The sequence below is a fragment of the Embiotoca jacksoni genome, unplaced genomic scaffold, assembly GCF_022577435.1.
Source record: "Embiotoca jacksoni isolate LCO1_2020_lvr unplaced genomic scaffold, fEmbJac1.0.p SCAF_51, whole genome shotgun sequence".
In the NCBI taxonomy this organism is placed as follows: Eukaryota; Metazoa; Chordata; class Actinopteri; family Embiotocidae; genus Embiotoca; species Embiotoca jacksoni.
Window position 1 is genome coordinate 118,983 of NW_027185405.1, and position 25,242 is coordinate 144,224.

Below are 25,242 nucleotides of genomic sequence, written 5' to 3' on the forward strand. Positions count from 1 at the left end.
ACCTTTCTGAAATACTTTATATATTTCATTCAATTTGGAACGAGAGATGTATTTTTCTAAAGTCGGTGATGTACTCACAGAATAATCCCAGCTCACAGAGCAAAGTGTGCCCCATCTTCACATCCAGTCCAGATACTTCCGAGAAATTCTCTGTCCTTAGAGTGAAGCTGCATTATTACAGAAACCCAGAAATGTTTGGAAACAGAAGTTATATTTCATCTATTGTAGGTGATGTTGTTTTCTTTCAACTTGTTTCCACCTCCTTCCTTTTTCACAGAACTAACAACTGAACAGGGTTTGACCACCGTCTGCTTTGACTTCCTCTCCCAACAATGATAAAACATGTTTGACAGATTCTCATGTAATGGTTTGTGCCTGGTCTCCCGGAAGACAAGCAGCGTGAACATAACAATATCAAAGGTCATCTATTGACAAGAGACCTCCAACATCAGAACATTTCAAAAATCAGCAAAAACAAGACTAAAAGTAAAAATAATAGTCGTCGTAAAAATGAGTATGAAAAAGTCTGTAAAAGATTTTTAAAAAAATATTAAAAGGTCTGAAGTCAAATGAATGAAAAAATAATGACAACTTACTGCAAGAAAAGAAAAAAACTTTATTGATGCTCCAAAATTTAATTTTTAAACTACAAAAAATAATGTTTAATATACATGAAATACTTTATCATAACAGGATATGTGGTTTGTTAACAGATTGCGCAAAAATTAAAAAGATGCTGACTTACAGTATAAAAGCTCAATTAACTGTTGCCTTTTGGAATAAATGCAGATCATGAACAACACGTACATCATAAACAGGAGATTAAAATCATGATATATTTCTATCATTTATGTACACTGTAAATAATCTGCTCTTGAATTGTATGTACTTTTGATTTTGTCATCCATCCGTCGGTTCCGTTGATACAGATCTCTTTATTGATCTGGAGGAAAAGCAAAGAATGAAAGGATGCAGGGTTTTTCAACAATTAAAGGTGATTTATGAGAATTTACTTCCATTTGTAACACATTCATTATAGAAGTCAGCTTTGGCAAATCCCTAAAATATCTTTTGAGGTCATTCCATATCTCTGTTGGATTAAAGTCTGGGCTTATAAAATATTTATAATTTAGATGATAACGTAAATATATTCCAATAAACTTTTATACATAAAGGCTCCACCCACCTCAAATTGCAACTTCATATATTACACCGTTTTCATCTTCTTCAGGGCTTTTGATTGATTCATAGATAGAAACATCACCTACAGAGTAAAATCAAGCCAAAGTTTACTTAACAATTCATTTAAAATCTGATAAACACGTGGAAAAGTTATGATTACAGTTTACAACATGTCAGAATAAAAGTAGACTTACCGTGGAGAAGAGCAGCGTATGTGTTGTGTTGAACTTCATCCTGTTTGGTCATGTGGTCTGTCGCAGAGCTCTGACTTGTACTCTGAGACCTGGTGGGCCAAAAACATTTAGTGAGTACAGTAGATTTAATAAGAAACACAGGATGTGATTCTGATATGTTGAAAATGAGAAAAGTAAGCATGATACCGGCCTGACAAAACATGAATCTGTTAAAAAGACAATTGCTGTTACATCATTTTTTTAAGTGCAAAGTACATGTATAGTAATCAGAATGTCTTTGAATATTTAGAGTGTAATCAATTTAATATGAGAAGGAAAAGTTTGACTTACCCTTTGACTGTTTGTAGAGACAAAACAGCAGCAGAAGAATAATCATTGAAATTCCACAAAGCAGCCCAACAATCAACAGAACATGGAACAGAGATGAAGAGCTTTCAGCTCTGGAAACGGCTGTAATAAATAAAGGGTTTTAAAAAGTGTATGAATATAGCACCACTAACAGAATCTATGCAGGGAATTTTCAAAATACTACTGTTACCACTACTATTAATAATTAACATAGCTGCAAGCGACAATGATTGAGGTCCAGGCAGCCTTGGAGATGATGCTGCAGACATGTTTTGCACACATGTTTTGCACTGTGACTTGAACCCTCAAGCAAAAGGGTTAAGAAACATTCTGCTTACCACCGAGCTATTGGAAAGGTATATTACACAGAATGCTTAGTGACAAAGAAAACATGGAACTTAACATTTTCTGATCGTCTAACAAGTGAATTTTAGTTATAGCGACCCCTGGTGGTGTATTTGTATGGGACATACAAATTTTGTAAATATTAGTCCAACAGTTGTTGGTACCTGTAAAACCGTCAGACAAGATTGTTTCAACCATTTGTCATAACAGCTTCTATTCAGATCACCCTGAAACCAAACTTTCAGCAGGAGGTGATTGAGGATGTGGGATTTTGTGCAGAGTCAGGAAAATCATAAACTGTAAATATTGATTTAGATAGTAATTTGTTACTATTTTCTTATTGTAAATTGATAAAAAAAAAAAAAAAAAAAAAAAAAAGTGGCACTTTTTGAATATATTAACAAATTACAGCTTCATGGAATGCTTAATGTTTAGCATAATAATTGTCAGCAGCCAGAGTTAAATTTTGAGACAACAATGCAGTAGCTAAGGAGCCAAGTTAAAACTAGATAACTATACAGCCACTGAAAGAAAAGGGTTTATGGTTTTTGATACAAAAACATCAGTTAATACTATTTTCCCATGTTCAGTGCTGATGATGAAAAATAGCTTTTCATTTTCTACGATAGACTTGAACTACTTAAACTGAATCTACAGGACACAGAATAATATTTGCCACCTTGAAATTCCCAAACATGAAATGTAAATGTTGAAATAATTCATGAATAAAATGAAAAACTCACGCTGTCCTGTGATGTTGACTGCGTTGCTGAAGGCTGATCCAGACTCACACCAGTACACGGTAGTACTGAACAATATCTCATGAACATTACATGTTGATCCATTCATTGTGCCCCAGAAAGAACAGTATGACAGTAAGCTGGTATCAGTAAACCTCCTCACTCTCCACTCAGTAGAGTTTCCCTCACAGGTCAGTGAAACAGAGTCAGAGGTGAAGTGTTGTGCTCTGTCAGGATTCACTGTGAGAGACGCTGATGGATTAAAATCTGAAAAACAAAACCAGGATGGTGGGTCAAACCAAATGAAAATTATCATATGTAATATTAATATTTTTTCCCTTAAACATAAATAAGTAGTTTTTGTGCCTAACCCTGAACAAACAGCGATTGTGTCACATCTAAACCAAACCATGATCCTTTCACACGGCACCTTGTGTGTCTGTATGAGATGTGAATGGCTTTGATAAAAAGTCAGTATTTGATTCCTTGAGAAAGAGAAAGCGTTGCGTTTGCTGAAGGAAGACTAGAAAAACCAACGTAAATGGAACACATCAAACAAACATGCAAACTGACCTCCAGACCAGACAAACTTAGGATTGCTGTAAACAGTGTGATATTCTGGATCTCCTCTTCCAGCTCTGCAGAAATATCCTGCTGTGTCTCTCTGTCCATGAACAATGTAGGAATCTTGTGCCGTCCCGTCGATGCTACCAGGCAGCAGCTCTTTGATGTAGGAACCAAACTTATCTGAAATATCAGGAAGAGCTTTGTACCAGTAGAACCTCCATCCTGCAGACGGATGTTGAACCACACAGCTCAGAGTTATTGAGGCTCCAGGACTCAGCCATGATGGAGACACAGTGAGGACGGACAGGGGTCCTGTTGGAAAGATGAAGACATGCTACTGAGTATTGATGGCAGATTACAAGTAACATTTGTATCCTGTATAATTGCAGTATTTCTTTATCTGTGAATGTTTGATCTCAATATATAAATGTAAAGTTGTACGATATATCATACAGTTTTAAATAAATGAGGGTCATGACTGGTAAAATATGATGTGACTTACTTTCCAATATCATCAAACTGAAGGAATCACTCCAGTCTGTTGAAGAATACGAGTCATCTCTGAGACGTGTCCTACAGTCATAGTCTCCGCTGATGGATTCAGAAGCTCTGAATTTCCAGTATTTCTTGTTTTCATGGTGTACAACCGACCGGGCTCTTCCCCACTCATACACCCACTCAGTGGATTCACCTCCTGAGACTTCACATGTAAGAGTGATCATCTGACCACTGAATGTCGGGGACCAGTAGGGTTGTTGTCTTAAAACAGGCTTGTTGGGAACTGTTTCCACCACATATACACAGTTGGGATACAAACAAAAACATGAACTCAACAGAGAAAGTTCCATATTGCAGGTTTCATTCTTAATTCAAATGGTAATCACAAATGTATTCAAACAAAATGACTGAATTCACAGGTTATGTGAATGGTGACTTCATCACTTGGATAAGTGTAGAAATCTGGGTTTCCTCTTACTCCTCCACAACGGTAGATGCCTCCTCGTGATACACTGATAACTTTGTTCTGTCCATCATTTGTTGAGAGTTGAACATCTTTGGTGTCTGAGGTTCGTCTGAACCACTCGTATTTCCAGCCATCAGATCTCTCCACAGAACAAGTCAGTCTCACAGTGTCTCCCACTGATATGGTTGTTTTGCCTGGTGTCAGTGTTGGCTTTGGTCTTCCTATTATTGGGAAAAAAACAGAAAAAAAAAAAAGATTATTACAGTTGATGGGTTGAAAAAAATAACAAAATTGTATGTTTTCATATTACGGCTGCAACCTTCGACTTGTCGTAAAATTCCTTTCTAAATTCTACATTTTCAAATTTGACAAAAGACATTGCACTTACACTTTATTAATTAATAGTTATTTTCACTGAAGAGAAAAGAAGTTTTAAACCACCGTTGATTTGTGTCCATTTCAACATGGTGTCAAAGCTAAAGTAACTATTGACTAAGTAACTATTAACTAAAAGATTATTGGCCTTTGCAGAGGTCTTCACTCTCAGATTACTCGTCTTGTTACTTCTGCAAAAGATGATATTTTACACCAAAACACACATGTAGTGATTCTGGATTACAATCTTTGAGCTTTCGAGCAACTTCTGAGAGAAAAGTATCAGGAACAGTAAAGTGTTTCAATTAAAGTTTCACTGTATTTAAAAGACGCTTATATAACAAGATTAATTAAATGTACACGGTATTACATATACTTTGAATAGGGATCATAAATTCCTGCTGTCATGTCATAGTGATAAAACACTGAGGACTTACCTGATACAGTTAAAGATAGGACATTACTGCACTTTGGATCATGTGAGCTCCTCTTACGACCACAGCATTGATAGTTACCACTGTTGTAAGTTGAATAATTTGAAGAGTGTACATTGTATGTGAGTTGTAGGGAATATTTTCTTCGCCATCCTTTTTGATTGTGTATTCCCAGTTAGTGACTTCTCCTTCCTTCATGTCACATATGAACGTAACAGACTCGCCGGTAAAAAAAGTGGACCAGTCAGGGTCAGAGGTCAACACAGAATCTAGAACCCAACACAAACATATGCAGTATAAAACACTACACAGTTAGCAACGGAAAACACTTTTACACACTCTGTGTAACCCACGTTAGTTTTACCAGCAACTAAAGGGTTAACTCAAACATGCAGTACCGACGTTCACCAGATGTGTGTGTGTAATATGTTGGTATGTTAATATTGACCATAGTGAATATTTTATATGTATATATATATATATATATATGTGTGTGTGTGTAATACTATTTTACTGGTCATTTACTGTTCCACCAACAATAGAGTTTCTAAATTATAGTACTGACATCATATTAAATTCTGCTGTATGCAGATTGTTTTTTCTGGATGGATCTGTGATGGAGACAGCGATCCCCAGAAACCTCCACAGAGCGCTGGAGCTGAGTGACCCTGTGACCCCTGATCATCTTCGCTGTGAGTGAAGCTGCATTTGGTCTTCTTGGATTCTCCTGCCGGAGCACCGACGAGCAAAAGATTGAGATCAGAGTTAATCTGAGAGCCTCCAGACGTACACTACCCGGGTAGTAGACTGAAAGACAAGAGACTGAAACTGACTGACTGTGAGAGAAATACCGGTATTGAGGTTTTTATTTGAATTTGTTATTTTTCTTTTATGTTGTTCCCTTGATTTTCTGTGTGTGTTAATAACTATAATAAATTGCAGTTCAGTTCCTTGTTTTAAACTGCAAACATTTGCCGTGTTTTATTCACTCCCAGAGCGACCTAAAGACAGTCCTGAACTTAACACAGGAAATCTAGTGTGTTACATAGACTACACATGCAAGGCACAATCAGTGTAGATACATACAATGAAAAAGACAGATGACCAAAAAGAAAGCAGAAAGAGGAAGTACTGAAGCGATTAATAGTTAATGAATAAATAAAAAGAAATAAAAGAAAGAGAAAAGTGGAAACTGTATAATTACCTTCAGCGTGTCCATTGAAGGGGAATGTACAGAGCACTGCAAGACAGGTCAAAACTTCAGATATTATCAAACTAAAGCCAATGACCAAATATTTAATGAACAAGTAACATTTGGAGTTTTACCAATGTTAGTTAACATGTAAACATGAATATATTAAATTAATCAAATCTTTGAGATGCATTAAAACAGTCCTCTACTCTCATCTGACCAAAGTTATTAATAAAATGGTGAATCTGTTCTCTTTTCTATTCACATATTTAGAAAAAGGAACAAGTGACCGATCGCCTGTTGCTCTCACTGAAACCTTTTCATCAATCCGTACGATTTAAACAGAAAAGGTCGGTGATGTACTCACAGAATAATCCCAGCTCACAGAGCAAAGTGTGCCCCATCCTCACATCCAGTCCAGATACTTCTGAGAAATTCTTTGTCCTTAGAGTGAAGCTGCAGCATTACAGAAACCCAGAAATGTTCAGAAACAAGTTATATTTCATATATTTTGGGTGACTTTTTTTTTTTTTTTTTTTTTTTTTTTTCAAACTTCTTCAACTTGTTTCTGCTTCCTTCCTTTTTCACACATCTAACACAACTGAACAGGGTTTGACCACAGCCTGCTATGACTTCCTCTCACAGCAGTGGTGAAACATATTCGACACATTCTCACGCAACTGTTTGTGCCTGTTCTCTGATAAAGTAATAGACTGAAAACTACAACTTACAAGTCGTTTTCCAACATTTATAAAACATAAGACAACTGAAGACAAGCAGAGTGAACATAACAATGTCAACAAGTCATCGACTGCCAAGAGAACCTACATTGAACTGTCGTCTTATCAGCTTTTCATTCCAGTGTAAAGCATTTTGAATTTCACTAACCTGTATGAAACATAAGTGCAGGAAATTTAAACACCTGGAGAAATTCAAAATATAATTTAAATTTTTTTTTTTTAATGCATTTCAAACTCAGGAATAACTCTTCAAAGGACATAAAGTTCATGTGTTTGAGCTTTAGTCAGGCCTTACTTACATTTTTGTTGTCTTTGCTTCCTCCTGGTCTGCTTCTTATGTTTGGTGGGAGCATCAGCACCTTTATAGAGCCCATTAAAGTATTAAGGTCAATACTTTTGAAAATACAAGGACAGATTCAAAGGTTTATGTTTTGGTCCTTTATGTCCCAACTGCTGCTGACAGTGACACTCACTGAGAATAAGACATTTCAGTTTCCAGCCATTATATGATCATCCTGTAGGCTACTGCTGGCTTGCAAAGGGTCAGTGACTTTTGATGCTACTGTAAAGGTAGTAGCATAAATTCATTAAAGGTTTGAAATATGCTGTTCAATAAATACATTGCCACCGATAATGAGTAAAGTACACTAATAACAGAGGTGTCACACTCACTGGTAATCGTGCACTTTCTGATCCAACAGTGAAACTTTCATCTGAAAATATGTTCATTCTGAGTTGAGCTTCACTAAAGTGTTCGATTACCCGAACACAGAATCCTTTTCACGTCTCCATCTGATGGTGAAATTCTGGTTTTGATCTTGGTCATGACTTCACCAACAGGAAGTGATTGAGCTTGAGCAAAGCGGAAATCGTGACATTAATAGAAATGAGGGTGAAGAGAGTATGAATAATAATCCTAAAAATAAGAATTAAAATAACAATAAAAAAGACTATAAATAAAAACAAACATGCGTATAAAAAAATTGCATGAAAAAATCTGTAAAAGATTTAAAAAATAAATAAATAAAAAAAAAGATTAAAAGATCTGAAGTCTAACAAATAAATGAAAAAAAATACTGGCACCTTAGTACAAAAAAAAAAACAAGTTTTTTTAAACTACAAAAAAATTATGTTTAATGTACATAAAATGCTTTATCATAATAGGATAAGCCGTTTGCTAACAGATTGCACAAAACTGAAAAAGATGCTGACTTACAGTATAAAAGCTCAATTAACTGTTGCCTTTTGGAATAAATGCAGATCATGAACAACACGTACATCATAAACAGGAGATTAAAATCATATGATACATTTCTTTCATTTATGTACACTGTAAATAATCTGCTATTGAATTGTATGTACTTTTGATTTTGTCATCCATCCGTCGGTTCCGTTGATACAGATCTATTTATTGATCTGGAGGAAAAGCAAAGAATGAACGGATGCAGGGTTTTTCAACAATTAAGGGTGATTTATGAGAATTTACTTCCATTTGTAACACATTCAAGTATCTGGAAAAGTAAATCAGCTTCATCAGGTTTAACTTGAGAATAAACCTTAACATCCCAATATAAATTGGTGGTGTCATGTACAACACAAAATATGATGTAAAACAAGTCAGTGTCAACTTGAATTTGAATGAGTCAGAGTGTTTAACTGTCTACATTTGAACTGTCTTCTTGTAAGCTTGTCACTCCAATGTAAAGCACTAACCTGTATGAAATGTTAGTGCAGGCAATTTAAACAATGTGGGGGAAACTCCAAATATAATTTTAATGATTAATACTTTTGAGGTGCAGTGTTGCTGCATGCATTTCAAACTGAGGAATAACTGTCTAGAGGACTTAAATGTCATGTGTTTGAGCTTTACTCAGACCTTACACGCAGTTTTGTTGTCTTTGCTTACTCCTGGTCTGCTTCTTCTGTTTGGTGGCAGCATTTGAACCTTTATAGTCACATTTAAATGCATAAAAATGAAACTTTTCGACAAACATATTTGACACTTTCATAATCTTTTAATCGTGTAAAGTAACGTAGATCATGATATGTAATAATAGTAGAAGTATTTTTTGGTGTCCACACAGGAGCCTCCTCATGTAAACATTGTTAAAGAACCTGACTTTAAATCTGCATTAACAGCAAAAGACCCCATGTTTCAAACTTTCACCTGATGCAGCATTATTGAACAGTATACATTCAAAGTTTCCCGCAAAAACTTCTAAATAAATGTAAAAAATTACAGGAAGTGATTATGTAATGCATGAATAGCAAATCGGAGACGTGTGCTTTGTGCCAAAAGAGACAGTATTGAGACTATATGAAATTCAAATGAACTACTGAGCATGTCTGATATTTGAGTACCAGAATTGCAGACAATGATCTCATAAAATGCTTTGCTTTGGTCTTTGTTCTCTTTATAGACTTCGGAAAACAGGGTTATCCAATTTATCTGGATGTCATTAAGAGCTATAAGCCAGTTAATAATTTGTAGAATAACTCACCACAGTGTGCACCCAACATGCATCGTTGCCAAGAGCTGTTCACACTTTGGCCTCAGAATAAACTGCTGCATCCGTTGCTGCAGGACTTCCTCTCCTGTGAATACAGAGATGATTCTTGTAACCACTTTTGTGCTACGATGAAAATAATAAGCCGCAGGAACATTTGAGTTAAGGTTTCCACAAATACAAAGAATATCAGTGTATTATAGCTTTTATTAATCCACTGATGTAAACTGTTAATGCATATAGACAAAATGTCAAATCAACAGAATTACAACCCATGACATGATCTTATTTGTCCATCATAAACTTATTGGAGAATAACAACTGCAGGTGATTGCAGACTTTACTGACCTTGTTTTTTTCTTGCCTTTGCTTTTATTGTGGCGGGTGACCCGTGGATACATCAGACTCCTCTGAAACAGAAGCCAGATGTCAGGATACATTCATCCAGCAGACAAGATACACTGTACAGATGTTGGATGAATGAACTGAAGAAATGTGGGACGCTCTTGTGTCATTACATTGCTAGATATTGAAATAAACATAAAAATACACAGAAATGAATTGATGTCCCCACACTGACTCTTTATGTTATGAGATGAGGCAGGATTGGACCCAAATGCAGACACAAAAACGAGTTCAGGTACAGAACAGACTTTATTTTCTGGTGGAGGATGAGTCCGAGGCAGGCTGGCAAGCTGGATAGAGCGTGTGGTCTCCCGAGGTCCGACACAGGGTAGCAGTAGTGATGTTGCGAGATGTGCCGACGCTTCGAAGCGTGTGTCGAGTAATGGAGGGGGCGTTTCCTCGAAGCGCGTGTCGAGGCTTGCTTCATTTAGGGGAGGAGCCAAAAATGATGACCTCCGAAGCCTCGCTGCCCGGCTGTACCACGTGACTGCTTCGGGAAGTGGTTCAGATTTTGCCGGGAGGTTTGACAGCAATATAAACCCCTCAGGCTCCATTCAAAATGTGGGTTGTTGGTGGAGAGTTGGGGTCAGTTGAGAGTTTGGATAGTTTGGATCGCGTTTATATAGTTTGGAGAGTTTAGAGAGAGAGAGATAGTTTGGAGAAGTTAGAGAGACAGAGATAGTTTGGAGATTTAGGAGAGTGAGGAGAGAAGGATAGGTGATAAGATGGAGCCAGCTCGGAAGAGGAGGATTTCCCCTGTGTGGGAACACTTTGATTTGATAACCCCTAATAAGGTAAGCTAAATCTAACTCTATTTCAGACACATTAGGTTTGCTTATCAAGAACTGTATTTTTCACAGTTTCTTATTTTATTCAAAGGTGAGGTGTTTATTGTGCTCCAAGGAGTTGGGGTACAATAACAACACCTCATCCATGCTGAGGCATTACCGTGCCTTGCATGAGAATAAGGAGGAAACTGGAGCTTCACCCAGCCAAGGTAAGTCATTACAATATTACAAATGCACCATCACAATTTTTCCCTGTTCACTTTTGTTTATTGTGCAAATAAAGACCACCAGAAAACAAGAGCTGGATGAAGCCCTCGTCTCCATGATAGTGAAGGACACACAGCCCTTCAGTATTGTGGATGATGTTGGATTCAGGGCATTTGTGTCCAAACTGGATCCTAATTATGTCCTCCCTACAAGGCAGGTATGTATGGGTGCATGCATGAAACAAATGAGTACTTTATTGTGTCTCACAGTTCAGCACTATATATTTTTTCCTTTAGGCTCTGAAGGCCATGGTGGAGGCCAAGTATGAGTCAGCTAAGGAGAAGGCTAAGGCTAAAATGGAAAAGGTGGCTGCTGTTTGCCTTACTTCTGACATGTGGACATCCACAAAACCAAAAACTGTTGAGAAACTGTTATTTCTGAATAAAAATGAATAAAATGTCCCCTGTCCTGTACATCATTGTCCAAGTTACACGAGCATATTCAGTCCCCTCTTCCTAGTTCCACAAGCACTTCCACTGTCCTCTGCCTGCTTAAGCCCATGCCATTTTCCTAAAGTGACAGAAAAACATTATTACACAACCTGCCATATCATATGATACTACCATTTTGGGAAAATTTACACACACACAGAATACGTTCAAAAGATATTTTATTATGCACATATGTGATAATTTATGTACAGAAATTATTTGGTTATACATTTTTGTAATTCATAGTCATTCCCAACAGCCATAACAGACACAAAAATCCAATGCATCACATTATGTGGTTCAGATACAGCTGCCTGTGATTATACACTTGGCCAGTAGGTGGTTTCGTGTGCACATGAAGCTTCGAGAAATGAACCCTTTCTAGAACCAATTGGCTGAAGTGGTTCGATGCTTCATGAGGCTTCATCTCACCATCACCAGCGGGCAGCATTGGCAACAGGTTGTGGGTGAGTGGACGTAGCAGATCGTATGAAACGACAACCCAGGACTGCAGGACCAGGGTTGATATCGTGTCGGGAGGTGATTAGTGGGATGAGGAACCGGTGTGTCAACCTGCAGGTGGTAATCAGCTGGATTGTCCTCAGCTGTGCAGGCTGATCAGGGGCGTGGCCATGGGAGGTGTCTGGAGGTAGGCAGAGGAGGACAGAACAAAACGAGAAGCACATGGAAAACAACAACAAACAGGGGAATGACAGAACACATCAGGAGAGGAGATCTGGGAGACCAACATGTTAACAGGGTTAGACAGGGATCCGGACACTTTAGCTGTGGTCTCTTTTGTTTGTTGGTATTTAGTCTTATTTGCAAGTGTATTCTGTGTCAGAATCTGTGGAGGCTATGATTTTGTAAAGCCAACCTAAGACACTGTATGTTACAGTATATTGTGCAAAATAAATATACATTAATTTGCATGCAATTCCCAAATTTGCAGCAGAAACTGTACAACACAAAATATGATATAAAACAAGTCAGTGACAGACTACTTATGAAAATTGTTGGGCCTCTTCGTTTTGTATAAGAAATCATGGAGAAGATGGGGGGGGGCATACTTTCTATTTCATGATCTGTAAGAGTGAAAACCTAAGAGTAACACAATTCAGTGTTTAGGCATATCGCTGAGATGGAAATATACTGGGAACAAATCACACTGAGCATACAAGAGCAGAGACACGTTGTACATAAATAAGACAAATACCCAGAACTCTTCCAAGACTTGGATGTGCAAAGGATTTGATAGTTTGCACCTCTGGTGACATCTAGTGGTATAAAGTAGCTCACCAAGGTAACTTATTACTGGAACACTGGAAGCATCACCTCTTCTAAGATAATCAGATAATCATTGGAGGAGCCTCAAAGTGCAACAGTGGTCTAAATACACATCAAAATACTAAATACTGAATACTAACGACGTCATTGGTCGATGGTCTTATCATTAAGAAAATGTGTAAATCTGACTTTCAGAGCTGCTGTTGTACTCTCAGGATTGTTTTTATTTTGTGTGGGCTCTGTGAGTAAATAATTAGTCAGCTGTCGCTGTTTTATCATTGTTTTGTATTTTTCGCCTATATTTAGTTAGTCTTTTCTTACATGATTATTATTTCTTTCCTCGACAAATATTGTTCATGATTAAGTACAGGACTTGATTTTTAAGGGACATAATCGTGCATGTAAGAAAATATTTTACAGCATTTTATACACATACCCTCACTTGAAACATATTTTTAGCTTTGAAACAGTCAAAACAGTATGAAGGGTAATAAAATGGGGGGAAAAAAATTCAAAACTCATTTGATAATCTGTAAATTACAATTACTGTCATTTAATGTAACTAATCCTGCAATAGTGAGTTGTTTTTTTTTTACAATGGACAGCTTGAATTCAGTTTGTTTTTTTCTTATACTTGCAGTTGGAAAGCACGAACAATAAAAATTCCAGGTTTTTTTTAAATTCATGTGGTACATTTTTCCTCTATAACACTGCACTCCAACGTGTGTGACAATAAAACGGTAGGACAAACAATTATATTGTTGAAGAAACTACAAGTAATAATCTCATTTTTGTTAAAACATTAATAAGCTTCAAGCACCTACCAAAGACTAAGTATCACTGTACAAAATAGCTGCATAACAAGTAATGATGTGTCCTCCACAAATTCTAACCACAACCTTGAACTTGTGTCGTTCATGTCTTTTGAAATCTTCTTCGACCTACTGGCGTTGCCGCGGCTACGGATTTTTCTGCTTCTGCAGCACACTGTACACCGTGTCAACACACGCGGGGCTCTGCTCCTCATCCAGGGGGACAGAGTCTGAAGTCCAAGCCTCTGGTGTTTCCTCGTGGCCTTTCCCATCACTGCTGCCGTCACTCCTGCCAAGAGAGGCGGCCGCGTGTGGCATCTGTAAAGTGCTGTAGACGGTATCTACTGTCTGGATTTCCCTCCAGTCCTGTTCCTGTCTCGGCCCGCTGCTCCGGCTGAACTGTGCGACGTCCACGTTTTCATACGAGGCCTCAGCTTGACTGGAAGATGTAGAGACTCGAGACTCGAGTCGTGGCTGGGTCTCTGTTGGCGGGTTTCGTATTTCCTGAGCAGGAAATGGACGTGCCTGGAAATAATGCAGTAAAATATGATTTCATATGTCAATTGTATGTTATTATTTTATTTTTTATCAGAGCGTTTTCAAACCGGACTACACTATCCCGACATTAAAACCTTCTGATGTTGCACAATGTGATGTTCTGCTAGATGACAAAGATCATTTTAAAATTGTTCTTTGTAAATGCAGCTTACCTGCTGGAGATTGCTTGCTTTTGAAAAGCGCCTCATAGCCGCAAAGCCAATACAAGAGAACAACAATACAACAACTACAATAACTATCAGTATTTTATAGAGTTGTTCTGATGGGTCTTCCTTTTCAGGCTTCGATTTGCTGAAACCTGGAAACAGATGGGAACATATTTCTAACAGGTGAGAAATTTTAATCAGCAAAAAAAAAAAAAAAACACGTAATCATTTAAACAGCACAGAGTTCATCTGAATTTCAGTACAATAATTTACTAAATGATCAACCGACAGCCTTATTGCTATTTATAAACAACCCATAATACTTACACAGGTCTTTGCTTTTTGAAACGTTACTTTTGCTAACGTGGTTGTTGCCACTGCAGACGACAGATCTGTTGTCAGTGACGACGGTGATGTTGACCTTGCTGAAGGACTTCCGAGATGCTGTGCAGTTGTTTTCGTCGCAGACAAACCACACCCAGTCGTCCCGGACGGAGCAGTTCACTGTGATGTTGCAGAATCCCGTAGAAACGTTGGAGCGAAGCACCAACATCTCCATCACAGGCTGAGGAACCTGTTCTGTATAAAAAAAAAACACAGCCAAGCAGACAAATCGATGACTTCATGGCATCCTCTGTGGGCCACCTGCCGTAAACACACCCCAGCGATCATCGATGGGAAGTTAAATATGAGGAAGGACACGTAGCAGACAGGAATTTTTTATTTGCATATGAAGTTGTAGGTAAAAATAGTGCCAGATAGTTTCACGCGTGCTGTCACGATATGTTTGAGAAGTTGATCTTAAGGTAAATGCGACTAAATTCAGAGATGTATGAACATTTAAAGCAGATCCATGAAAAAGAAAGAAAGTAGTGCATACGACCTACCTTGAACAATGACCTGGTGTGTCTCTGATGTTGATGTGAAATTAGAGTCGAAGAATGATACTTCATAGATGCCACTGTTTCCGTCAGTCAGCTTATTCAGACAGAATGAGAGGTTTCCAGGACTAAAAAACACTCTCTCTCTGTGACTGGGTTTGATGAATTTATCAGAAGCAAAAAGTGTTTCACCAAACTTCCATGTACCACTATGTACTGGAGGTGGTTTCCTGACACGTAGACACACTGAGCTGCTTTTCAGTCTATAATACGTTGCTGATGGGTCCTTTGCCATCACTGCTGACAGGAAACAATCAAGTAAAACAGAAAAGATCTTAGAAAACATTATCACAACACCTTAAAATCCTACCGCACATACAGCAGATATTTTGAGATGAGTACAATACGTGTGGATGCAAAAATAAATCCTTTTTCTGACTTTTACCTTTTTGCAGCAGCATTGAAATAAAACAATAAAGTGAGAAAATATTAAAAACAAGAGGAAATGTCAGCATTAAAAAATTTGATCCAAGGAAACATTTAAAAAAACAAATGTTGTTAATGGTGCCCGTGAGGAATTCATCCAAAATTTCTAAACATCAAAAAACAACGTTAGAATTTGGTTTAAAAAAAAAAAAAAAAAAAAAAGAAATAGATGAACTATTTTGTATTAATCTTACCTGTAATAATCCAACAACTCAGTAGAAGAAGCATTTTACATCTGCTCATGATTCTTTGAAGATATCAAGTATGTAATTGCTTAACCGGAAACACGTGTACCTTACACGTTACACGTGTAACAACAAAAACACTCAACATGTTTGGGAGTACAAATAACTGCTGTTGATAATAAATAAGATGTTGAGATATTTCACGTGCTGTTTCCACAAATATTCCTGGTTATGCGTATCTCGACTGATATTTCGGTTTCAAGAAGTGGATAGGGGGATGTCGGATTTCTAACTTTCAGTGCGGCAGGAAATGACGTTTAACGCCAGACGGACAACCCGTGACGTCAACCGACGCAGCCGCGAGAGTGCGTGTTTAACGTAAAAGCGAATTTCGGATTTCTTTATGAAGACATATCAAAACGAGCAAAACGTTGAGGAACCGAATGAACAACACACTGATGGACGAAGTGTGTCAGGAGAGGAGATCTGGGAGACCAACATGTTAACAGGGTTAGACAGGGATCCGGACACTTTAGCTGTGGTCTCTTTTGTTTGTTGGTATTTAGTCTTATTTGCGAGTGTATTCTGGGTCAGAATCTGTGGAGGCTTTGATTTTGTAAAGCCAACCAGAGACACTGTATGTTACAGTATATTGTGAGAAATAAATATACATTAATTTGCATGCAATTCCCAAATTTGCAGCAGAAACTGTACAACACAAAATATGACGTAAAAGAAGTCAGTGACTGACTACTTTTGAAAATTGTTGTGCCTCTTCTTTTTGTATAAGAAGTCATGGAGAAGATGGAGGGGGACATACTTTCTATTTCATGATCTGTAAGAGTGAAAACCTAAGAGTAACACAATTCAGTGTTTAGGCATATCGCTGAGATGGAAATATACTGGGAACAAATCACACTGAGCATACTAGAGCAGAGACACGTTGTACATAAATAAGACAAATACCCAGAACTCTTCCAAGACTTGGATGTGCAAAGGATTTGATAGTTTGCACCTCTGGTGACATCTAGTGGTATAAAGTAGCTCACCAAGGTAACTTGGAAGCATCACCTCTTCTAAGATAATCAGGTGAATCCTCCAAAAAGGTACGTTTTTAAAGGTGATGCAAAACAAAACCTTTCTGAAATACTTTATATATTTCATTCAATTTGGAATGAGAGCAGTTTTTTTTCTAAAGTCGGTGATGTACTCAATAATCCCAGCTCACAGAGTAAAGTGTGCCCCATCCTCACATCCAGTCCAGATACTTCTGAGAAATTCTTTGTCCTTAGAGTGAAGCTGCAGCATTACAGAAACCCAGAAATGTTTAGAAACACAAGTTATATTTCATCTATTGTAGGTGATGTTGTTGTTTTCTTTCAACTTGTTTCCGCCTCCTTCCTTTTTCACAGAACTAACAACTAAACAGGGTTTGACCACCATCTGCTTTGACTTCCTCTCCCAGCAATGATAAAACATATTTGACAGATTCTCACGTAATGGTTTGTGCCTGGTCTCCCTGAAGACAAGCAGCGTGAACATAACAATATCAAAGGTCATCTATTGACAAGAGACCTCCAACATCAGAATATTTCAAAAATCAGCAAAAACAAAACCCAAAGTAAAAATAATAGTAGTCGTAAAAATGAGTATGAAAAAGTCTGTAAAAGATTTTTAAAAAAGAGATTAAAAGGTCTGAAGTCAAACAAATGAATGAGAAAATACTGACAACTTACTGCAAGAAAATAAAAAAACTTTATTGATGCTCCAAATTATTTTTTTTTAAACTCAAAAAATAATGTTTAATATACATTTAATACTTTATCGTAACAGGATATGTGGTTTGTTGACAGATTGCACAAAACTGAAAAAGATGCTGACTTATAGTACAAATCCTCAATTAACTGTTGCTTTTTTGAAGCAAAGAATGAAAGGATGCAGGGTTTTTCAACAATTAAGGGTGATTTATGAGAATTTACTTCCACTTGTAACACATTAATTATAGAAGTCAGCTTTGGCAAATCCCTAAAATATATTTTGAGATCATTCCATATATCTGTTGGATTCATGTCTGGGCTAATAAAATATTTATCATTTAGATGATAATGTGAATATATTCCAAGAAACTGTTATACATAGAGGCTCCACCCACCTCAAATTGCAACTTCATGTATTGCACCATTTTCATCTTCTTCAGGGCTTTTCATTGATTCATAGATAGAAACATCACCTACAGAGTAAAATCAAGCCAAAGTTTGCTTAACAATTCATTTAAAATCAGATAAACACGTAGGAATGTTACGATTACAGTTTACAACATGTCAGAATAAAAGTAGACTTACCGTGGAGAAGAGCAGCGTATGTGTTGTGTTGAGCTTCATCCTGGTTGGTCATGTGGTCTGTAGCAGAGCTCTGACTTGTGCTCTGAGACCTGGTGGGCCAAAAACATTTAGTGAGTACAGCAGATTTAATAAGAAACACAGGATGTGATTCTGATATGTTGAAAATGAGAAAAGTAAGCACGATACCGGCCTGACAAAACATGAATCTTTGAAAAAGACAATTGTTGTTACATCATTTTTTTAAGTGCAAAGTACATGTATAGTAATCAGAATGTCTTTGAATATTTAGAGTGTCATCAATTTAATATGAGAAGGAAAAGTTTGACTTACCCTTTGACTGTTTGTAGCGACAAAACAGCAGCAGAAGAATAATCAGTGAAATTCCACAAAGCAGCCCAACAATCAACAGAACATGGAACAGAGATGAAGAGCTTTCAGCTCTGGAAACGGCTGTAATAAATAAAGGGTTTTAAAAAGTGTATGAATATATATTTTCAAAACAGATTAACGTTTTGTAATTTCCTTCATAACTCAAGATCAGCTAATTCTGTGGATGATCGGAGTCAAGTTTTGTAAATATTAGTCCGACGGTTGTTGGTACCAATAAAACCGTCAGACAAGATTGTTTCAACCATTTGTCATAACAGCTTCAACTCAGATCACCCTGAAACCAAACTTTCAGCAGGAGGTGATTGAGGATGTGGGATTTTGTGCAGAGTCAGGAAAATCATAAACTGTAAATATTGATTTAGATAGTAATTTGTTACAATTTTCTCATTGTAAATTGATTTAAAAAAAAAAACGTGGCAATGTACGGATGAATATACTAACAAATTACAGCTTCATGGAATTCTTAATGTTTAGCATGATAATTGTTAGCAGCCAGAGTTAAATTTAGAGGCAACAATGCAGTAGCTAAGGAGCCAAGTTAAAACTAGATAACTATACAGCTACTGAAAGAAAAGGGTTTATGGTTTTTGATACAAAAACATCAGTTCATACTATTTTCCCATGTTCAATGCTGATGATGAAAAATAGCTTTTCATTTTCTACGATAGACTTGAACAACTTAAACTGAATCTACAGGACACAGAATAATATTTGCCACCTTGAAATTCCCAAACATGAAACGTAAATGTTGAAATAATTCATGAATAAAATGAAAAACTCACGCTGTCCTGTGATGTAACGACACAAACATGTTAAATGAACATGAAAAAAAAGACTTCATAACATTATAACATCATTCATAAAAACACTGGACTTTTTCTACATTTGTATTCAGAGAAATGTCACCAAGTCATATGCAAACTCACCAAATTTATTGATTGTGACTGAATCACTGTATTCTATGTAGTAAACTGGGTCTCCTCTTCCTGTCCTGCACCGGTACAGTCCTCCTTGAGAGACATCAATTTGTCCATTTGAATGAAAAGCAGCATCTTGTGAGGTCAGAGGTCCAGAGGGTTTGTCATCTCTGTACCAATAGTACTGCCATCCAGATGATGGGTTCACTGAGCAGCTCAGGGTCAGACTGCCTTCAGCTGAAATGGTTCTGCTGGCAGCACTCAGTCGGGCCTTTGGTTGAGCTGTCATGGAGATGAAAAAAAAAAGAAATCATTTGTCACCACCACATCCTGCTCACAAAAAGCTGTGTAACTCAGGAACTAATGATGTAATTTGTAGCAGTTACTTATGAGGGTTATATTTCTCCTGCTCTGTGGACAAGCAGGGGACTCTGAACTTATTGATCTACCCTCATATACAGACTAGTATTAATTAAGCACTGTTTACTGACAGGAAATAAAATGACCATTGCTCATGATATTAAACCCACAGATATAAACCAGCTGATGTCTAAATATGATAATACTTTTTTATTCTGACTAACGTGGTGGAACGACAGCCCAACATTGTGACTGCCTGACATCACAATGTTAAATGTTAAATATTATATTAATATTAAATAATATGGAAATAACATTTTGAGAGGGTCAAAACTGAATTTTAAACAATATTTAAATTTGAAAACTTTAAATGAGTTAATGGCAAAGCTTTGGTCATACTACATAAACATTTTGTTAACGTTTTAAAAAATAAACTGCAACGTAGAGTCATGATAAAAGAAATTATAACCTTGGGAAATGTGTTTGGAGCTGTGCATTGTCATCCTTGTTGTAAGTCAGATTGTAACTGCACTCTGACTGGTCATGTGGCATTTGTGGTTATTGTCAAAAGAAATACAGACAGTTAAGTTAAACCATTTAGGTGTCACAACAGCCTGCCTAGTTTCATGCGCCTCATCACCAGTTGGAATCAATAAATTTGTCACTAAATACAATAACTAAAAACACAGGGATTCAACACTAATAAAATGACTTCTCTGCACAAACCTTTTTCTTTTGTGTTGTTCCTGCACGACCTGGTTTTGAACACTGACTTCTCACTGACATACAGTAATTGGAAATGGTGCAGGTGAAATTGGTTTGTCCATCCTGTTCCCTGAAGTCGTATTGCAGCAGCCTGGAGTCAGATCGTGTTCGGTTCCCCACAGTCCAGCTGTAGTTGACAGAGCTGTCGGAGGCTCCACTGCACTCCAGAAAAAGTGTACAGGGTTTGTTGAGGGCCTCCCAGGTCATATTGATTGTTGTCAGGACTGGCTGCTTAGTTATGGGCTCTAATGAGTACAGAGAGAAAGAGAGAGTGTGACAGGTCATCTTCATCATCAGCACAGATACAGATATGAATGTTCTGCGGATGTGTTACAGAGCTGGGCCAATAAACGGGAGAATTCACAACAACAAATCTCCTTACATCCAGTTTTCCTGGACAAATATGGTCAACTGTCTAACGTCACAATGTGGTCTAAGCCAAAACTTCAACCAGCACTGAAATAAACTATTTCAAATTGTCAGGTACGGGCAAATTTTACCTTCATTTATTAGATGAAAGTTGACAGCTGTGAGGACACAGAGTTCTCAACATGAAGTATGTTAATGTTAGCTTGTTATATGTGCAATTGTGGATCCCATTATATCCGTTGTAGCATAATTATCTTTGATGTCAGACACAAACAGTATTTAACATTCATAGTGAGCACAGGAAACACAAGTAAATGAAGATAACCAGACACCAGCGCTGCAGTATCTGTTCTGTGTAGTATTGAATTATTTTGTTATTGTAGTATCTATGTAACACAGTAGATTTCCTGTGTTAAGTTTAGGACTGTCTTTAAGGTCGCTCTGGGAGTGAATGAAACACGGCAAATGTTTTGCAGTTTAAAACAAGGAACTGAACTGCAATTTATTATAGTTATTAACACAGAAAATCAAGGGAACAACATAAAAGAAAAATAACAAATTCAAATAATAACCTCAATACCGGTATTTCTCTCACAGTCAGTCAGTTTCAGTCTCTTGTCTTTCAGTCTACTACCCGGGTAGTGTATGTCTGGAGGCTATCAGACTAACTCTGATCTGGATCTTTTTGCTCGTCGGTGCTCCGGCAGGAGAATCCAAGAAGACCAAATGCAGCTTCACCCACGGAGAAGATGATCAGGGATCACAGGGTCACTCAGCTCCAGCGCTCTGTGGAGGTTTCTGGGGATCGCTGTCTCCATCACAGATCCATACAAAAAAAAACAATCGGAGATTCTTCTCAGACTTAAATAAACTTTTTCCTTCGGAGTCGGTCTGGTTAACGATCAAATAAATAAAGATCCTCAAAAGCAGTGAGCAAAAATCAACCAAATGAGATTCTTCATGGTGTCGCTCATGACGCTGCTGTTTCATTGGAGGCATAAAGGGTCGTCTACAGGGAGAAGGCTTTGATCTCCCGACGTGCACCACAGCGCCCCTCTGGTGAACGTCGGTATTGCATGTTTGAGTTAACCCTTTAGTTGCTGGTAAAACTAATGTGGGTTACATCCTCCTCCCCTAAATCTGCATACGTCTCTGCATGTGCAACTTAAACATGAATTATCTGGTTAATGCCTGGGGAAGGTGTAAACTCAAGTTCTTTGGTAAAGTCAAGGGCCTGCGTGAACGCTTGGTCAAGACTGTGTAGAATAGAGTGCATCACTAGAGTCAAAGGATTTCCAAGTGACTGGTATGATAGTCTTTCGGGCTCTGCCCTTTCTCTTTCCGACCTCCGGACCTCTGGTTTGCCACCCTCTTGAACAGCGTTATCTCCAGACACTTCAAACTCATCTGCATCATATTCATCCTCTACTTTTCTCTCCTCCTCTCTTAGTTCACCCAGTTCTTTTTCCACAGCTTGTTTTTGTTCAGGTTCTTCTCTGACTGCTCCGTCTTCAACTCCTGGATCTCCATCAACAGGTAAGTGTTCAATAGGGTCATTTTGTTCATTCACAGGTGAGTTTTCATGCGCTCTCCGTCCCCCACTCTGACCTGGGATCTCATCCTCAGCACTTTTTTCATCTCCATCTGTCCTGGGCTGAAATACTTCAGCGGTAGGGTTTAGAGTTGATATATCAGGAATCATCGGGACTTTGTTTGATTCTGGGGTAGGTTCAACTGCAGTTCTTGGAATTTCATGCACAATGGTGATGGTTGGGTAAGTGACGTCCTCTTGAACTGGGATGGGATAGTAGTACTCCCTTTCTTCATGACTTTCATACTGGTGTTCCACTTCTTCCATTTCAGGCACAGGACTTTCCTGCGGTGCTCTGACTGCTAATTGTCTCTTGGGTCCCAGATCTACTTTGTCTTGTTGCGATGATGCTAAAAATCCACATGGTAAGAGTAGATCGCGTGTACCGTTCTCTCTGGGCCGTCAGAAGTGAGTGGAGCCACGACATACACAGGAGAATCCCCAATGTGCTTGACCACTTTGTGCACAGCTCGGCTCCATCTGTCGGCTATCTTATGCTTTCCTCGTATCCCAACATTCTTGACAAGAACATGATCTCCTACATCCAAAACGGATTCTCTCACTTTCAAATCATATCGCTGCTTGTTGCGATGAGCAGTTTTCTCGCTGTGTTCGACTGCAAGTTTGTAACTCTCCTGTAGGCTTTCTCTGAGTTTTTTCACGTACTCAGTGTGTGTGATTTTCTTCTGCCCTGCCAGAGAAAGTCCAAATGCTACATCAATGGGAAGGTTTGGCTGTCTTCCAAACATCAGCTGATAAGGGGAAAATTGAGTTGTGTCATTCTTGGTACAGTTATAGGCATGGACCAACGGCTGCACAAAATCACGCCACCTGGTCTTGTAGTCTTCTGGGAGCGTCCCAAGCATCTGTAGGAGAGTGCGGTTGAACCGCTCGACTGGGTTTCCACGTGGGTGATAAGGAGTAGTTCTTGTTTTCTTTATCCCCAGCAAATGACATAGGTCCTTAATAACAGCAGACTCAAAATCACGACCTTGGTCGCTGTGCAGGCGTTCAGGCATACCGTAGTGAACAAAGAAACTGTTCCACAATGCCTTGGCTACGGTCTTTGCCTTTTGGTCTGATGTGGGCACTGCCACGGCGTACTTAGTGAAGTGGTCCGTTATCACTAATATATTCTTTGTCCCGCGGCCGTCAGGTTCCAAGGACAAGTAATCCATACAGACGAGCTCCAGCGGTCGACTGGTCTGTATGTTCACAAGACGAGCAGTTTTCTCTGCTTTGGCCTTGCGGAGAATACATCGCTCACATTTCCTGACTTTCTCATCAACATCAGTGCACATTCTCGGCCAATAGAAGCGTGTGCGAACAAGATCCATAGTTCTGTCAAATCCCATGTGACCCACAAAATCGTGGAGACTTTGAAGAGCAATTTCTCTGTATTTCTTGGGAAGCACGAGCTGGAAGGAAGCCTCACTTTGGTGAACCCGCTTCCTATACAGGACTCCATCATTTAGAACGAGCTGGTCTTTGGACTCTGAGAATCAGCTGCACTTCCCTCTCCTCGTTCTGCCAAACACGGTAAGACAGACGTCTCCTGGCATTTCCAATGTCTATGACTCTGCTGATCGCTGAATCATTTTTCTGTTCTACTGCCCATTCCTGCAGTGACATCCTGGGAAGAGTGCTTGCTCCAGGGGGCAGGTCAGCTTGAAGGAACTCTGCAGGGATCGCATTCACATCCATGGCAAGACTCTCAACTGCAACTGGCACAAGGATGTTTTCTCTTTCCGTTTCAGGAGTTTTGTCAAAGTGGTGTCTCTGACATATGGCTTTGACAGCTTCCTCAGGGAAAGTTGTCCCTCCTTCCTTTCCTGGGTCACCCTCTGTCACAAACTTAGAAATGAACTGCCTCACTCTTTCATCCTCAGCAGCTGCACTATGATCCACCTCGGGTGATTCGTGTGGGCGTCTGGATAGCCCATCCGCATCTTGATTCCTTTTCCCGGCTCTGTACTGAATGCTGAAGTTGAAATTGGATAGTGCAGTAAGCCACCGGTGTCCTGCAGCATCAAGCTTGGCAGATGTCAGCACATAAGTCAATGGGTTATTGTCTGTCATGACGGTGAACTCAACTCCATAGAGGTAATCAAAGAACTTCTCAGAGACGGCCCACTTGAGAGCGAGAAATTCGAGCTTATGGGTGGGATATCTTCGTTCACAGTTTGACAATCCTCTACTGGCATAAGCGATTACCTTAATTTGACCATCTTGCTCTTGATACAGAGCTGCACCAAGTCCAAGTAAACTGGCATCAGTGTGTAAGATGTATGGTTTCTTGGGATTTGCGAAACCTAACACAGGTGCAGTTGTCAGCTTTTCAATGAGCATTTTGAATGCCTCTTCACATGACAGTGTCCACCTTCCGCCAAATGGCTGTTTCAGGGCAGTGCTGGAAACAGACTTTTGGTTTTTGGACTTCTTTGCAGGTATGTAACCTGCAGTCAGATCGTTTAGAGGCTTGGAGATTTTAGAATAGTCCTTCACAAACCTCCTGTAGTACCCAGTGAACCCTAAGAATGACTTCAGCTCGCTGATGTTGGTTGGTCTAGGCCAAGTGCAGCTATCTTTTCAGGGTCAGTTTGTACACCATCCTCTGAGACAATATGTCCCAGGTATCTTACTGACTTTTTAAAAAAATGGCACTTTTCAGGTG

General features: G+C 38.6%; 1 protein-coding gene and 3 long non-coding RNA genes across 5 annotated transcripts; all 4 read right to left on the reverse strand.

Annotated features, from left to right (window-relative positions):
- Positions 1-631: 631 nt before the first annotated feature.
- On the reverse strand, positions 632-1,822 carry LOC138211938 (uncharacterized). Of its 2 annotated transcripts, XR_011179378.1 has the most exons (4): positions 1,707-1,822; positions 1,377-1,465; positions 1,187-1,264; positions 632-943 (listed from the first exon to the last, which is right to left on the reverse strand). It is a non-coding gene; the product is annotated as an uncharacterized lncRNA (long non-coding RNA). The 2 variants fall into 2 exon arrangements; XR_011179377.1 differs by lacking the exon at positions 1,707-1,822 and having other exon boundaries at positions 1,377-1,653.
- A 2,661-nt stretch (positions 1,823-4,483) lies between these two features.
- Positions 4,484-7,251, reverse strand: LOC138211939 (uncharacterized). Its single transcript, XR_011179379.1, has 4 exons — positions 6,709-7,251; positions 6,354-6,389; positions 5,153-5,418; positions 4,484-4,561 (listed from the first exon to the last, which is right to left on the reverse strand). It is a non-coding gene; the product is annotated as an uncharacterized lncRNA (long non-coding RNA).
- A 5,169-nt stretch (positions 7,252-12,420) lies between these two features.
- Positions 12,421-15,425, reverse strand: LOC138211935 (uncharacterized). The gene is made up of 4 exons (XM_069172139.1): positions 15,170-15,425; positions 14,610-14,861; positions 14,289-14,434; positions 12,421-14,103 (listed from the first exon to the last, which is right to left on the reverse strand). Exons 2-4 carry the CDS (start codon positions 14,839-14,841, stop codon positions 13,726-13,728), a joined length of 756 nt encoding a protein of 251 aa, XP_069028240.1. The 5' UTR covers positions 14,842-14,861; positions 15,170-15,425; the 3' UTR covers positions 12,421-13,725.
- Positions 15,426-17,570: 2,145 nt separating this feature from the next.
- LOC138211940 (uncharacterized) lies at positions 17,571-18,367 on the reverse strand. Its single transcript, XR_011179380.1, has 2 exons — positions 18,177-18,367; positions 17,571-18,064 (listed from the first exon to the last, which is right to left on the reverse strand). It is a non-coding gene; the product is annotated as an uncharacterized lncRNA (long non-coding RNA).
- Positions 18,368-25,242: the final 6,875 nt, after the last annotated feature.

Excerpts from the sequence above, each read along its gene's own strand:
- LOC138211935 (XM_069172139.1), bottom strand. The coding sequence starts at position 14,841 with ATGGAGATGTTGGTGCTTCGCTCCAACGTTTCTACGGGATTCTGCAAC. Across the intron at positions 14,435-14,609 it reads TTCAAAAAGCAAAGACCTGT|GTTTCAGCAAATCGAAGCCT; the intron begins GTAAGTATTATG and ends ATCTGTTTCCAG. Across the intron at positions 14,104-14,288 it reads AAGCAAGCAATCTCCAGCAG|GCACGTCCATTTCCTGCTCA; the intron begins GTAAGCTGCATT and ends CATTATTTCCAG.